This window comes from Globicephala melas, chromosome 6 (genome assembly GCF_963455315.2).
Source record: "Globicephala melas chromosome 6, mGloMel1.2, whole genome shotgun sequence".
Classification (NCBI taxonomy): domain Eukaryota; kingdom Metazoa; phylum Chordata; class Mammalia; order Artiodactyla; family Delphinidae; genus Globicephala; species Globicephala melas.
The window spans coordinates 16927856-16943186 of record NC_083319.1 but is presented as its reverse complement, the minus strand read 5'-3'; the positions used below and the strand labels follow the sequence as shown (position 1 = coordinate 16943186).

The 15331-nt window shown below is 41.1% G+C and overlaps 1 protein-coding gene across 2 annotated transcripts; it reads left to right on the top strand.

Annotated features, from left to right (window-relative positions):
- Positions 1-1399: 1399 nt before the first annotated feature.
- Positions 1400-11802, top strand: TLR4 (toll like receptor 4). Of its 2 annotated transcripts, none has more exons than XM_030858869.3 (3): positions 1400-1593; positions 6320-6486; positions 8827-11802. In XM_030858869.3, the coding sequence occupies exons 1-3, from the start codon at positions 1504-1506 to the stop codon at positions 11090-11092; spliced, it is 2523 nt and encodes an 840-aa protein (XP_030714729.2). In that variant the 5' UTR covers positions 1400-1503; the 3' UTR covers positions 11093-11802. The 2 variants fall into 2 exon arrangements, with proteins under 2 accessions (XP_030714729.2, XP_030714730.1); XM_030858870.3 differs by lacking the exon at positions 1400-1593 and adding an exon at positions 5886-6059.
- Positions 11803-15331: the final 3529 nt, after the last annotated feature.

Genomic DNA, 15331 nt, shown 5'->3' with positions numbered 1-15331 from the left:
TGGATTTGAGGTGCCTAGGGGACATCTTGGTAGAACTATTTAGGATACAATACCAATAACATCCCCATTTTAACCTACGTTCAGAAACTTACACTGCATTTCTTACACCCTAGACACTCTCTGTCCTCAAAGCTTTACAAATGCCATCTTATTTAATCCCATAACAGTACTTTGAATTATTATCCTCATTACATTCATATTTTTAATCACCTTAATAGCTACCAATTTATGGAATATCCTGATGAACCATGCACTAGACTAGGCATTTTATGTAAATTAACTTAATTCAATCATGCAAGACAAATGTGATTATCTCCACTTGAGAGACCAGAAAACTAATGCTTAGTGGCTTGCATCACATGGCTTTCTATTTATGAAATTTCATAAATGTGAACTTCTGTTGTGATTGGAACTATTGTCCCATTTTACAGACCAGAAATTGAGTCTCAATAGTTTAAGTGACTTGATCAATGCTACAAGACCATAAATCACCTAGGCTGGATTTGAATTTCGGTATATTTGATTTTTCATCCCAATCTTTTGCCAATATTCCTGTACTTTTCAAAATGTGTTTCACTGGAGCATTATTTTCAATGTTTCATAAATGTGGGCTTATCTTTTATGAATCTTGATTTCACAAAATTGGACAGTGCCGTGGGCTAAAGAGTATCCCCCGCCAAAATGTATAGGTTGGAGTCTTCACCCCATTACCCCAGAATGTGACTGTATTTTGAGATTGGGTCTTTAAAAAGGCAATTAAGGTAAAATGAGGTGATGAGGTAATGGATTAGGGTGGGTCCTCATCCAGTTTGACTGACTGATTTCCTTATAAGAAGAGAACTTAGGACACAGTCACACACAGAGGAAAGACCATGTGAAGGCACAGGGAGGAAGATGGCCATCTACAAGCCAAGGAAAGAGCCTGAGAAGAAATCAACCCTGCTGACCCTCTGAACTCAGACTTCTAGCCTCCCGAACTTTGTGAGAAAATAAATGTCGGTTGTTTAAGCCACCTAGTCTGTGTTTTTTTTTTTTTTTATACATAGTGGCCTAGGAAATTAATACAGACAGTAAGTTTCCACTACTAAAACAAAAGTGGGAAGCCACCGTCCTAGGTAGTTAGTCACACATGCTGTAGGACCAGTCTGATTACTTTCCTAAACTCTCTAATCCTGAGGTCAGATGACCTCTTGGGATAACAGCCAGCTTCCTCTTGCTGTTACTCCAGCCCCTGGTCTGCAGACATTTTCTTCTTCTTCTTCTAACTTCCCCTCCAGTGACAGAGGAGATAAATATTAGAGAAACAAAAGTCCAGAATGCTAAGGTTGCCACTCTCACTTCCTCTCCTCCCTTAACCCAGCACTGCTTTGAATACAGTCAGTGTCCTGGGGCGCCGAGCAGGAAAGAGAAGAAAGCACAGTGCCTCGGAGGCTGCCTTGACCGGCCGACGCAGAGCGTCATGTTTCCAGAAGGCCACTTTTGGTCACAGAAAATGCCAGGAGGATGCCTCCCACCCGCCTGGCTGCAGCTCTGATCCTAGCCATGGCCTTCCTCTTGTGCCTGAGGTCGGAGAGCTGGGACCCTTGTGTACAGGTACGTGGTTGGAGACAGTTCGGCTTCCTGGAGCTTTACCTTGCTTCTGAAAAACTGCTCTCAGCTCAGTTTCCCATGACGGGCCCCAGTTAGTTTCATTTGCAAACAGACATCAAATTACCTTAAAAACTTAAGAAACCACAGGGACCAAATGATTCATGGCTATAGGACATTAACAAGCAGCCCATAGGGTCATGTCCCATTTAGGAGTTAAAGTGCTCCTAGGGACTTCAGGTCAGATAGACCTGCTTAAAATCACTCTTCTTGGGGCTTCCCTGGTGGCGCAGTGGTTGGGGACGTGGGTTCGTGCACCAGTCCGGGAGGAACCCACATGCCGCGGAGCGGCTGGGCCCGTGAGCCATGGCTGCTGAGCCTGCGTGTCCGGAGCCTGTGCTCCGCAACAGGAGAGGCCACGGCAGTGGGAGGCCCGCATACCGCAAAAAAAAAAAAAATCACTCTTCTTTCACTTTCGGGGTGTGTGACCTTGCAGAAGTTATTAAACCTCTCTGAGACGAGTTTTCACATCGATAAAAGAATTATAGGCTTTAACAGAAAGTTGTAAGAAGCCTGCTTCCTGTCATTGCTTAACGCTGGTGGTCTGTACACTCTGCTTCAAGCTGTTGCTTTGCCCCTTTCGATCTCAGGAAGAAGATATTTTTGGTCTCTTAATAGAAACAACTTTCTAAGTGGACTTCAGACTTCTGAATCTAGTCATAGTTCTGTCCAAAAAATGAAAAGAAAAGGAGTTGGAAAAGAAAAGGAGAGACAGAGATACAGAGAAAGAGAAAGAGCGATGGAGAGAGAAGAAAAAGAGACAGGGAGAGATGCAAAATATCAGCTAAGGCAATGCTTTCTTTCTTTTTTTTGTAAATAAATTTATTTATTTTATTTTATTTATTTATTATTTCTGGCTGCGTTGGGTCTTCATTGCTGCGCGCGGGTTTTTCTCTGGTTGCGGCCAGTGGGGGCTACTCTTTGTTGCGGTGTGCGGGCTTCTCATTGCAGTGGCTTCTCTTGTGGAGCATGGGCTCTAGGCGCGCAGGCTTCAGTGGCTGTGGCACGTGGGCTCAGTAGTTGTGGCTCGCGGGCTCTAGAGCACAGGCTCAGTAGTTGTGGCACATGGGCTTAGCTGCTCCACGGCATGTGGGATCTTCCCCGACCAGGGATCGAACCCGTGTCCCCTGCACTGAAAGGTGGTTTCTCAACCACTGCACCACCAGGGAAGCCCAATGCTTTCTTTCTTTGTGAAACATCAACCAGCTGGTTTGTAATCTCATTCATGAAGGATCTCCTTTGTTTTTCCCCTGCATGGACTTCACAATTGCTTTGGAAAGCCCACGGCAGAACCAAGCAGCCAGAAGAATGCCCTGGGATTTAGGGTGTGGCAGAAATTCAAGAAACGCATAACCAGCAGTCCTGACATTGAGGACATGGGGGAAATTGTGTACTTTAATACGTAACAAAGACAAGTTTGTTATTTCCACGTCCTCTGTTCCCCCCATTCCCTGCTCATTGTCCTCCTCCCTGTGTCTCTCCTGCTGTTCAGTTAGTGGGTATGGATCCTCCAATCATGGTCACCCCAGGATACAATTACAGCCACTCCTGGCTCCTCCCATTTCCCATGCCCCAAATGCTCTGTTTCTGAAACTTGTCCAACCCTGCCCATCACCTCAGTGCCACCCTAGGGCAGATCCTCAGTTCCCCTGGCCTTGACTTTTGGGCAGTGACTTGTCTCCTGACCCCTCAGCCCCCTTCCTTTAATCTACTCTGCTCATTTTCGTCTGCTGTTTTTTTTTGTCATTGTTGTTGTTTTTTCTGAGGTTCAGATCTAACAAATTACTGTCCTTAAAAACTTTTAATAACTTTCCATTGTTATTAGGACCTTTTCCTACCATGGGGCCTTTGCACTGGCTAGTTCTTCTAGCTAGAATGCTTTTCCCCTAGATCAGTGCTGCTCAATGGGTCACATGATATTATTTAAATTTAAATGATATATTTAATAAACTAAATTTAACTAAATTTTTATTTAACCAAATTAACTTTATTTTAACTAACTGAATTTAAAACTATGTTTTAAACTATGTTCTAGTAGTTAAAAAAATAAAAAACAAACAGGTGAATTTAACTTTAATAATATTTTTATTTAAGTCAGTATATTCAAAATATTATTTCAAAATGTAATATATACTAGACTAGTAACAAGATAGTTTACATTCTTTCTTTGGTACTAAGTCCTTGAGATTTGTATATATTTTACATTTATCATATTTAAACTATCTACATTTCTCATACTCAACAACTGTGTGTGGCCAGTGGCTACCATATTGGACAGTGCAGCCCTAGATATTTTCATAGCTTAATCCCTCACTTCATTCAAATTTCTGCTTAAATGTCACCTCCTTTGGGAAGTCTTCCTTGATTGCCTCATGTAGAGCTCCCCACTCACTATATTTGACTCTAATCTCCTATACTGCTTTATTTTTTTATATCACATCATTGGGTATACATATATATACGATATATATAAAATACATATAATGTTGTGAATATATATATATATTTATTTATTGTTCACTGTTTGTCTTTCTGTTGAAATGGAATCTGTAAGAGGGCAAGATCATTGCTGGTTTTATTTATCACTTTATCCCAGTGCCTGGCACATGTAGTTGTTCAATTTATACGTGTTAAATGATTAAAAGTATTGCCACAGGACAAAGTATGAGGCCCTCCTGATCTGGCTCTGGCTTCCCCTCTGGCTTAGGTTTCACCACTCCTGCCACACACCAGCTAATCTGAGCTAGTTTTCTACCCCTGTGTACTCACACTCTTCCCTCATTCTTCCTCTTTCCATATCCAAATCTCACTTATCCTTCCAGACCCACCTGGAAATATTCTTTCTTGGAAGCCTTCTACAATCTACAATCCCTGGATCCAGGATTGATCTCTACCTTTTCTGAACCAAAGGGAATACTTGCCAAGCCTGGTTTAAGACCCTTTTCAGGAATGAGTTGTGCTCCTATCATAGCTCTTACTCTAGACTGTGAGCTCATTGAAGTCTGGAGCCTTATCACATTGGCCTTTGTGCTGCCCACAGCACTTAGCAGAAAATGCCTTCAACTGGGATTTGAATAAACTTCCATGTAATCGGTTGTCAATTCATTTGTTCAAACAAATATTTTCCGGGCATCATTCTGAGTGCTGGACACAGAGAGCTAGAGTCTCAAAGCTTACGATCTAGTGAGGGAAACAAACAGTACGTATGGAACAATCACACAGAAGGCATAATGTTAGATAGTGATGACTCCTGTGAAGGAGGATAAAAGAGGGTAAGGGAGGATGTCTGGCACCATCCTCTATTAGACGGTATGGGCTGTGAGGATTCTGTGAGGAATACCATTTCAGGAGACAAGCGAATAAAGCAAAGAGCTGCACTATGGCCTGTGAGACGTTACACATGTTACTTCATCTCACTGAATTTTTCTTCTTAAAAAGGTTTATTTGAAGATTAAGTTCAAACATGTAACATATAAGAAACAAGCCTGCATATAGTGGGGAATTATAATAGCCAATAATAAAACATGCTAACATTTATTGATCATTTACACTGTCATAGGCTTTGAGATAATCTCTTTAATACCGTATCTCATTAATCCTTTTAAAAGATTCTACTGGTTTTAAACTGAAAACCAAAATTAGCTGGCTTAAGCAAGGAATTTTGTTGAAGAGTCAGAGAATTAGGAAATTAAATGGGAGTTTAGAGAACGAGGCTTACAAAGAATTCGGGAAAGTCTGATAAACTCAGCAGAGGAACCAAGACAGCATCCAGCGCTTGACCTTACTCACTAGGTTCCACCACTGGAGTCTACGCACTTCAAAGATTTGTCCCCATTTTCAAAGATTTGTCCCCATTTCTATCTCATCTGCTCAAAGGTCCTTGATCCAAGGGAAAGAATACAATTGGCAAAACTTGGGCTATGATTAAGGAAGGTCTGGACACCTGACTCGCAGTCTCCCTAAGCTTGTATACAACAAGAGGTTTATTTAGAAAAACAACAATGGGACTTCCCTGGTGGCATAGTGCTTAAGAATCTGCCTGCCAATGCAGGGGACACGGGTTAGATCCCTGGCTCGGGAAGATCCCACATGCCGCGGAGAAACTAAGCCCGTGAGCCACAAGTACTGAGCCTGCGTGTCACAACTACTGAAGCCTGCACACCTAGAGCCTCTTCTTTGCAATGAGAAGTTACTGCAGTGAGAAGCCTGTGCATCACAACGGAGACCCAACACAGCCCTAAATAAATAAATAAATAAAACAACAACAACAACAACAACAAAATCCCTTGTTGCAAATCACAGGGAAGGGTGAAACCCAGAGCTTTTGGACTCTAGAGCTTCAGCTCTTCACCACTTGACTCCACTGCTTCTCACTAAACGCTGCCATTGTGATAGTAGAGGTTAAACACTGGGTAGGTGCTTTTCCCTTCCTAATCTAGAGTAAGACATTTTATAAGAATGAAGTGAGTGGATAAATGAATGGATGGGTGGATGGATGAACAGATGATCGGGTGGATGCACGACTGGATGGATGGATGGATGAAAGACGGCTGACTGGCCCCTGTGCTTGACCCAGTGGCATCCCAGACTCTGGCCTAGGAGAGGAGAGTTGCTGGGAGGTCTGCTAAGATGCATGCAGCAAGACACTGCATCTAATGTCTGACCATTTCAGGTGGTTCCTAACATTAGTTACCAATGCATGGAGCTGAATCTCTACAGAATCCCTGACAACATCCCCACATCGACCAAGATATTGGACCTGAGCTTTAACCACCTGAATCATTTAAACAGCCATAGCTTCTCCAACTTCCCAGAACTGCAGATGTTGGATTTATCCAGGTAATATATGAGTTTTACCATTGTACACGGAGAAATGTTCGTTGTTTTATCATTTCATTCTTAAGTCAGAAAGCCTGTTTAGTGAAGTCTCATTTTCATTCACCTATTTATTCATTCAACAGACATCTTACCTGCTATATAACTTTGGGCAAGCCACCTCCCTTCTCCAGGTCTCAGCTTTCTTATTTGTGAAATGAGCAGTTGGATGAGACAGTCTCTAAGGACAATTCTATCTTTGATTTTCTTTTAAGTTAGGGGAGTAGATTGACTCAAACTCTTTCATCAGCAGATATTTATTGACTACTTGCTATATGTTGTTCACTCTGCTAGGAAACAAGAGTGTGTTGATATATAACATACAACCCTAGCTATTAAGGAGGGCATATCCACTTGAAAGACTTGATATGTTTAAATCCTGAGCATGGTGCTCAGCATAGTAGACATTCAACACATGCTACATGATTCTGATTTTGGCTTTTGAACCTGAGATAATAAGGATAGTAATATATAAGAGGAGGTGATAAGTTATTTGCAAACTAGAGGCAAGACATTGTGTTGTACAGAAAAGGGGCCTTCTATGCAGTGAATAATCAATATAGAGTTCATGAACTGAGTGGGATTCAAATAATGTTTAGAATATTGGAAGGCGGGTAGAGGATAAGGAATTAGAAAGATACAAGTAACCCAAAGAGAAAGATAACAAGATCAAAGGAAAACATCTGCTGTGAGACAGAACAGTGACTAATGTTTTATTTTTCTGATATAAGGAAGTATATCATTCATTAGAACAGGTGAAGTTATTATCATCATTTTGGGGGTAATTGAATCCTAAAATCATTTTCATCATCAGGGACCTTATTTAGAAATGTAATAGATAATGGACTATAATCTCTATAAGGGTTTGTGAAAAATGGAGAAACATTTTATGTATGACATTTTATTATAGAAACTTTTAATAAAGGATAAGAGGATAGTAGATATTTCTGCAGAAGAGTGATCATCTTATGTTTTATACTCTAACTTGGATATTGATAGACTACAACAAAGGGGGGATCAAGCATTTTGAAGGCAGTGACATAGAGCCTTATGGAGGTCAGAAGACTTGAGCTGGGTCCTCCTCCAACATATACTGCCATGTGGCCTGAAGCATGTCACTTTGTGTGACTTGAGTCTCAGTTTTCAAATCTGTGAAACATAAATGGTGAACCTTACCCCATAGGGTTAACTGTGATACTAAATGTTAACACGCTATATATATTAAAAACCTTGTAAAGTAGACTTTATAAGCATAAAATACTATTATAGCATTCAACTAGTTTATAAATTTCAGTTTTCTGAATAAGAATTTTGTCAAGAAATATACTGAATTGAGGTAGACAGACCAACGTTTTTTTTTAAACAAAAGTTTTTCATCAATGTCCCTTATAATTCACTTTCGACGCAACACATACCCAAGGAACTACCCTCAGAGGCTTTAAATATGTGCTTGCAGAGAGGCTAGCTCCCCCTCCTGGTTAGCCAGGAGGAGATTCTGGATTAGGGCAAGGACAGATTACAGTGCAATAGATACTCTGACTTCTCATGTTGCTTCTTCATATACAGTAACTCCACTTATCTTTTAAGGATGCTTTGTGATAGACCAGGCAGCCTTTTTTTCCTATGGAAATCTATTGATACATTTTTTTCTTTTTGTAGATGAGGAAATTGAGGCTTGGAGAGTTTAAGGGATTCATATACATGCACATGCCTTGTTGACAGCAGATCAGAGATTCATGTTCACATCTCCTGCTTCCAAGTTAAATATTCTCTTCATCTTAATACTCTGATTAATATTAAGCGATGAGCCCTATATGGAGAACTTTTCATGAACATTAAGGATATCTGTGACACTTCGGTGTAATTTTTTATACCTTTGAAATTGACATTCACTAGTCATTTATCATGCCTAACAACTAACATCTATCTGCCTCATCTGTACCAATCAGATATATAATCACAATTATGTGTGTCAGGAAATGGCTAAAGCTGATCCGAGGTTCAGTCTTCACGTGCCCCAATCATTGATCTTTAACTGATTTCCCTCTGTTGGATGGGCTGCCTCTGCTTAGCATGAGTGCCTACTGTGATAAAAAGAGACTGTCACGGGGGCCAGTACAATCGCACCAAATGTGTGGGGCTTCTTCTTTGCTTCATCTGCTTTGCTTGATATTTCTGCCTATGCATCATAATATGTCATGTCATATCTGTGTGAAGACCTAGATGACTGTGTTGATATTTCATTTTGTTTTTTTTTTTAATTCAGCCGAAATATTATGTAATCTGTGTCTCTTTTCCTTGTAGATGTGAAATTCAGATGATTGAAGATGATGCATATCAGGGCCTAAACCACCTCTCCACCTTGATATTGACAGGAAACCCTATACAGAGTTTAGCCCTGGGAGCCTTTTCCGGGCTATCAAGTTTACAGAAGCTGGTAGCTGTGGAGACAAACCTGGCATCTCTAGAGGACTTCCCCATTGGGCATCTCAAAACCTTGAGGGAGCTTAATGTGGCTCACAATCTTATCCATTCCTTCAAGTTTCCTGAATATTTTTCTAACCTGCCCAACCTGGAGCACTTGGATCTTTCTAATAACAAAATCCAAAATATTTATCACGAAGACTTGAAGGTTCTACATCAAATGCCCCTACTCAACCTCTCTTTAGATTTGTCCCTGAACCCTTTAGACTTTATTGAACCAGGCACCTTTAAAGAAATTAAGCTCAATGAACTGACTTTGCGAAGTAATTTTAATAGTACACATGTAATGAAAATTTGTATTCAAGGTCTGGCTGGTTTAAAAATCAATCGGTTGGTTTTGGGAGAATTTAAAAATGAAAGGATCTTGGAAAGTTTTGACAGATCTGTCCTGGAGGGACTGTGCAATTTGACCTTCGAACAGTTTCGGATAGCATACTTCAGTGAATTCCCAAAGGATGATACAGGCTTATTTAATTGTTTGGTAAATGTTTCTGTGATTTCTCTGTTGAGTCTGGATTTAGACAGTCTAGAAGCCCTTCCTAAAGATTGCAGATGGCAACACTTAGAATTGACTAACTGTAATTTTAAACAATTTCCCGCACTGAAGCTCAATTCTCTCAAAAAGTTTGTTTTCACAGACAACAAACATATGAGCACTTTTACTAAATTTGAGCTACCAAACCTTCAGTTTCTAGATCTCAAAAGAAATCACTTGAGTTTCAAGGGTTGCTGTTCTCACACTAATTTTGGGACAAGCAAACTGAAGCATTTAGATCTGAGCTTCAATGATGTCATTACTATGAGTTCAAACTTCTTGGGCTTAGAGCAACTAGAACATCTGGATTTTCAGCATTCCAATCTGAAACAGGCCAACGATTTTTCAGTATTCCTATCACTCAGAAATCTCCGTTACCTTGACATTTCTTATACCAACACCCAAGTTGTCTTCCATGGCATCTTTGTTGGCTTGGTCAGCCTCCAAACCTTGAAAATGGCAGGCAATTCTTTTCAGAACAACTTGCTTCCTGATATCTTCACAGAACTGACTAACTTAACCATCCTGGACCTCTCTAAGTGTCAACTGGAACGGGTATCCCAGATGGCATTTCACTCCCTCCCTAAACTTCAGGTGCTAAATATGAGTCACAACAAACTCTTGTCATTGGATACACTTCCTTATAAACCACTCCACTCCCTCCAGATTCTGGACTGCAGTTTCAACCGTATCATGGAGTCCAAGGAGCAAGAACTACAGCATTTGCCAAGGAGCCTTGCTTTGTTAAATCTTACTCAGAATGACTTTGCTTGTGTGTGTGAACACCAGAGTTTCCTGCAGTGGGTGAAGGACCAGAGGCAGCTCTTGGTGGGAGCTGAGCAAATGATGTGTACACAACCTTTAGATATGCAGGACATGCCCGTGCTTAGTTTCAGGAATGCCACTTGTCAGATGAACAAGATGATCATTAGTGTGTCGGTTCTCACCATCCTCTTGGTATCTGTGGCAGGAGCCCTGGTCTATAAGTTCTATTTCCACCTAATGCTTCTTGCTGGCTGCAAAAAGTATGGCAGAGGTGAAAGCACCTATGATGCTTTTGTAATCTACTCAAGCCAGGACGAAGACTGGGTGAGGAATGAATTGGTAAAGAACTTGGAGGAGGGGGTGCCCCCCTTTCAGCTCTGCCTTCACTACAGAGACTTTATTCCTGGGGTAGCCATTGCCGCCAACATCATCCAGGAAGGTTTCCACAAAAGCCGGAAGGTTATTGTCGTGGTGTCCCAGCACTTCATCCAGAGCCGATGGTGTATCTTTGAGTATGAGATTGCCCAGACCTGGCAGTTTCTTAGCAGCCGTGCTGGCATCATCTTCATAGTCCTGCAGAAGTTGGAGAAGTCCCTGCTGCGGCAGCAGGTAGAGCTGTATCGCCTTCTCAACAGGAATACCTACCTGGAGTGGGAGGACAGTGTCCTGGGGCGGCACATCTTCTGGAGACGACTCAGAAAAGCCTTGCTGGACGGTAAACCATGGAGGCCAGAAGGAACAGCAGATGCAGACAGCAGACAGCAGGAAGCAACAGCCTCCACTTGAGGAGGAAAATCTCCTGATGTGCTCCTTGCCCAGCTGGACACAGTGATTGTTCAGTTAACAAGTATTAAATGCTGCAACGTACCAAGCATTGTGCTAAAGGCTGGTGATTTAGTGGTGCACAAGATATTCAGGACTGTTAATCTCATGGAGTTTACAATGCAGAGGGCATAAACACTGTACTGAAATACAGAACTTCCAGGTGGATGTTTCAACCAACTCAGCTAAGGAGTCCAGGACAGGGAAAGTCAACTCAACTCTTACCCCGTCAAATTGAATTAGAACTAAGAGATTGGGCCTCAGTGAGATTAGAAAAGGACAGACTTCTTCTCCTTCATCTTTTGAGTAGAAACCATCTCATGTTATATGTGCTAGCCATGTTAAAACAAAGCAGTTTTGGTAGTTTCAACTGATCTAGGTCTTGGCTCACTTTTCCCTTTTCTTTTGAATATAATTTAAATTCTATTTGTGACTCAAAAGGCTCCAGATTCAGATCCACACCCCCTACTTTAAGTCTATTCACAAGCATCCTGGTTATCCCTTAGCATGTTCTATCTATTAACTACTAGTCCCTGATATTTTTTGTCTTTATAAATCCAGTTCTCATTTTTCATGTCTTCTCTATAAACCCATATCATAAATAAGGCTGTTAGAGACATGCTGGAAAGATCCATACTTAACCACTAACTTTTGAGCAAATATGTAAAATATACTCTGTCACTTTGTCACTTGATGCCATTCTGAAGTTATTACCTACCAAGTTATGACTGTCATGAAGGAAGCATTAAAATAATTTGGTTGAAAGTGGCACTTATTGTAATAGAGGGAGACAAGTCCAGCTTCCTGGTCTCATCATGAGCAATTCAGGCTAGAGGCAGGGCAGGAGGTGGGGTGACCTCAGGAGGTCAGCTCTTCTTGATGACCCCAGAAACATGTGGGCTGATAGAGCTGGGGTGACTGCATGATGGGAGTTGCAGCAAAGGATTCTTCTGCAGCAAATGAGTATTGTTTGATGGTCCACTGAATCTCTCAGGGGATTTTGAAATGGTTCGAGGTGGGGAGCACACATTGCTGTTTCCTGTTGGATGTCACTCCATGATTACGTTTAGGAAAGAGTAGATATTATCATTGAGAAAGTAACGTCCTTGAGGTTACTGTGGGTCATGCTAAGGGAAATTCTTTGAAAAGCACATGCAGCCAGCTTTCCCAGAACGGTGCAGTCAAAGAAAGGGCAATGAGGACACTTGGAAAATACTGTTGTCAAAAACTGGAAATATGGCCACATTTAGGAGTGTGTTTGTGACTGAGTGTTCCAGAGTGCATTTTGGCTGGAGCATGGTTGGAGTTGCTGAACATGCCTGGGTGTGTTTATAGGTCTTATGTGCTAATGAAAGTGGATGTATGTATTTGTGCACACGCCTCTATGTGTTCCTGTTGCTTTTTGTGTGATCATGTCTGCATGGAAGAAAGTGTGATTATATTGCAAGGGGAATATTTGCATTTGACATAGATGTCTCCAGATGTTTGAGTTAGGTCCTCACTCTAGTGCTGGTATGTGATTCCTTATAGACAAATGTCTGTGCTATATTCTGAGTATGCTTGAAGGCATGCATTTTTGTGTGTGTCTAGGCTATATGTGAGTGTGTTTCTTTTCATATTTAAATATGCATTCTTCATCTGTGTGTTAGTTCAAGCAAATACACAAGACTCCAAGGAGGAAAATCAAAATAGGACTGGAATATTTCCTGGATCCAAGGCTGTCACTGGTCTTCTTCCTATCAGTCCCCTCTCCCAGCTGGGAATTCTGAAAATTGCAGGTGAGGTGGACAAGAAAGGAAAGAAATGATATGACAGAAACATAAGGGGAAGAAAAAGGAAAGTTAGGCCTAGGACAGGTTCTTTGCAGCCATTTAAATTCTCTGGGTTAAACAGAGATGAAGGGTGGAATAGAAAAAAGAAAAGAAAAATTAATAATAATGCCTTAAATTTGTGTACTACCCTACAACTTAGAACATATTCACACAATTATAACCACATTTGAATCTCTTATGATCTGGGGGGGGGGTAGCAGATTAAGAAGTCATTTCACCATTTTACTGGTGTAAAATCTGAAGTTCCAGGAAGTAAATTTATTAGGCCACAGAGTAAAGTGGCAGGGCCTGAACCTGGCTTCCAGCTTACACTGGGCAGCTCACTTTCCATTGTACCCCACTGCTTCATGCTTCAGGTTCACAAGACAGGAAGTGAAACTCCTGAACCTCTCTGTGTGGTTAACAGTAGTCAAGGGTTTTTCACTGAAACCATGAATCATTAGGTAAATACATATGCATATATATATTATATATACTGAGTGATTTATTTATGACACCTTTCTTTCCATAAAGGGCACAAGGGAGATTCAAAAAAACAATACATGGACAAGTTTAGTTAATTAGAACTAGAAAATCTTGACAAGGAAAAAAGGACCCTTAGAGTAAGCTTTAGCAGTGGTTTCCCGTCCTAACTCCAGGGAGACCCTCCTGGTGTTTTGGACAGTATGGCTTTTGGAGAAAGCCAAAACTCACATTCACCACTTACCCTCTGGACATTGGCTTCACCTCCCTGAGAATCTAGTTAACTCAAATATAAAAGGAGGGTAGATTATTACTTTGCAAAACTGTTTTAAGTATTAAAAATAGTACATGTTCAATATAAGGAACACTTTTAAAGGGGAGTAATCCTCTGGGACTTTATGAAGCGATGTTCTCAGCCACCTCCTCCACTTCGTTCCTTAACTCCAAGTATTACAAAAGACTTTGCAGAATGGGAGAAGAGGACTTCTCTAATAATAATTATTTTTAATGGCCATTTTTAGGCCCTATTCTACTGCTTTGTGTATGGTATCTAATTTTAAGTCCCATACTCTGCCTATTAGATGGACACTGGTAATACCAGCATTATTAACCATTAGGAAATGAAGGCTCTATAAGTAACTTATCTCAAGTCCCACAGGTAGAAAATGGCAGAGCTTGGATTTAAACGCAATAGACCTCTCAGTCATTCTTCTTAGGACACCTATGAGTTCATGTAGTACCTTCCAGGAACTTGCTGGTAATTTCCAGAAAAGTGAGAGTCCAGAAGGAGGCTGGGGTTCTGACAACAGCATGGGTGGAGGCCAAGTCAGAAAGAAACTCCCTAATTAGAATTAGTCCTCCTATGGTTCCACTGGTTGGCCAGGGCTCAACAGAATCCAGATATGAAGGTTAAACCAAAGGATGTGTGTTGGGCTGAAAGATGAGCTGTGTGAGAGACATGAGGCAGTACTTGAAATCAACCATTTCCTCCAACAATGACGAACTAAGCCTTTCCCACTTTAATTATCTTTTCTGATGTAGTAATTTCTTTTCAATGAGGCTCCCAGGACTCCATGCAAATAGGTCTATTCAAATGGCCTTCCAGATAGGCTCAACTGTTTCTGTATTTATAGCAATTACCCACCAACCTGTACTCAGAGATACCTTTCTGCCACATGACTTGGAATAAGGCTGTTCCTTTCAATGCCTTCATTAAATGGCAGGGATGTGTCATTGTAAATCAACACAATAAGGAGACTTAACTGATGTAGTTTGAGTACATCAACTTTAGCAATGCACCTTGACACAGAATTTAAGTTGGACTGTCAGGAGGAGCAACAAAGCGTGCCTCTTGGACTGACTTTCCCACTGGCACCATTATTCTCACTTCTTTCAGGCTGTCTAATGAGAGGAGGACCCAAATAATTGAGAATTTGGACTTAGAATTTCAGCCTAGTACCTAGAATGCCAATTATCTATTTTGCTAAGTGAAGAATACAGATGCTTTGAAAATCAGGAGTGCTAGAAAATCTGGCTTTCATTTTCTTCCAATGGAATATTCTAGTCATTGTTGCTAAATATAAGGGGGACAGAGTTTTTATTTATTTATTTATTTGCCTGCGCCGAGGCTTAGCTGCAGCATGCAGGATCTTCGATCTTTGTTGTGGCACGAGGGATCTTTTCATTGCGGCATGTGAACTCTTAGTTGTGGCATGTGGGATCTAGTTCCCTGACCAGGGATTGAACCCGGGCCCCCTGCATTGCGAGCGCGGAGTCTTAGCTACTGGACCACCAGGGAAGTCTCTAGGGAGGACAAGTTTTAAAAAATCCTATATGGACTTCTTTATGTGGCTACTATTCTAGCAGATGCATACAGTGGACTTGGATTTGAAGGTCCTGCCACACCTTC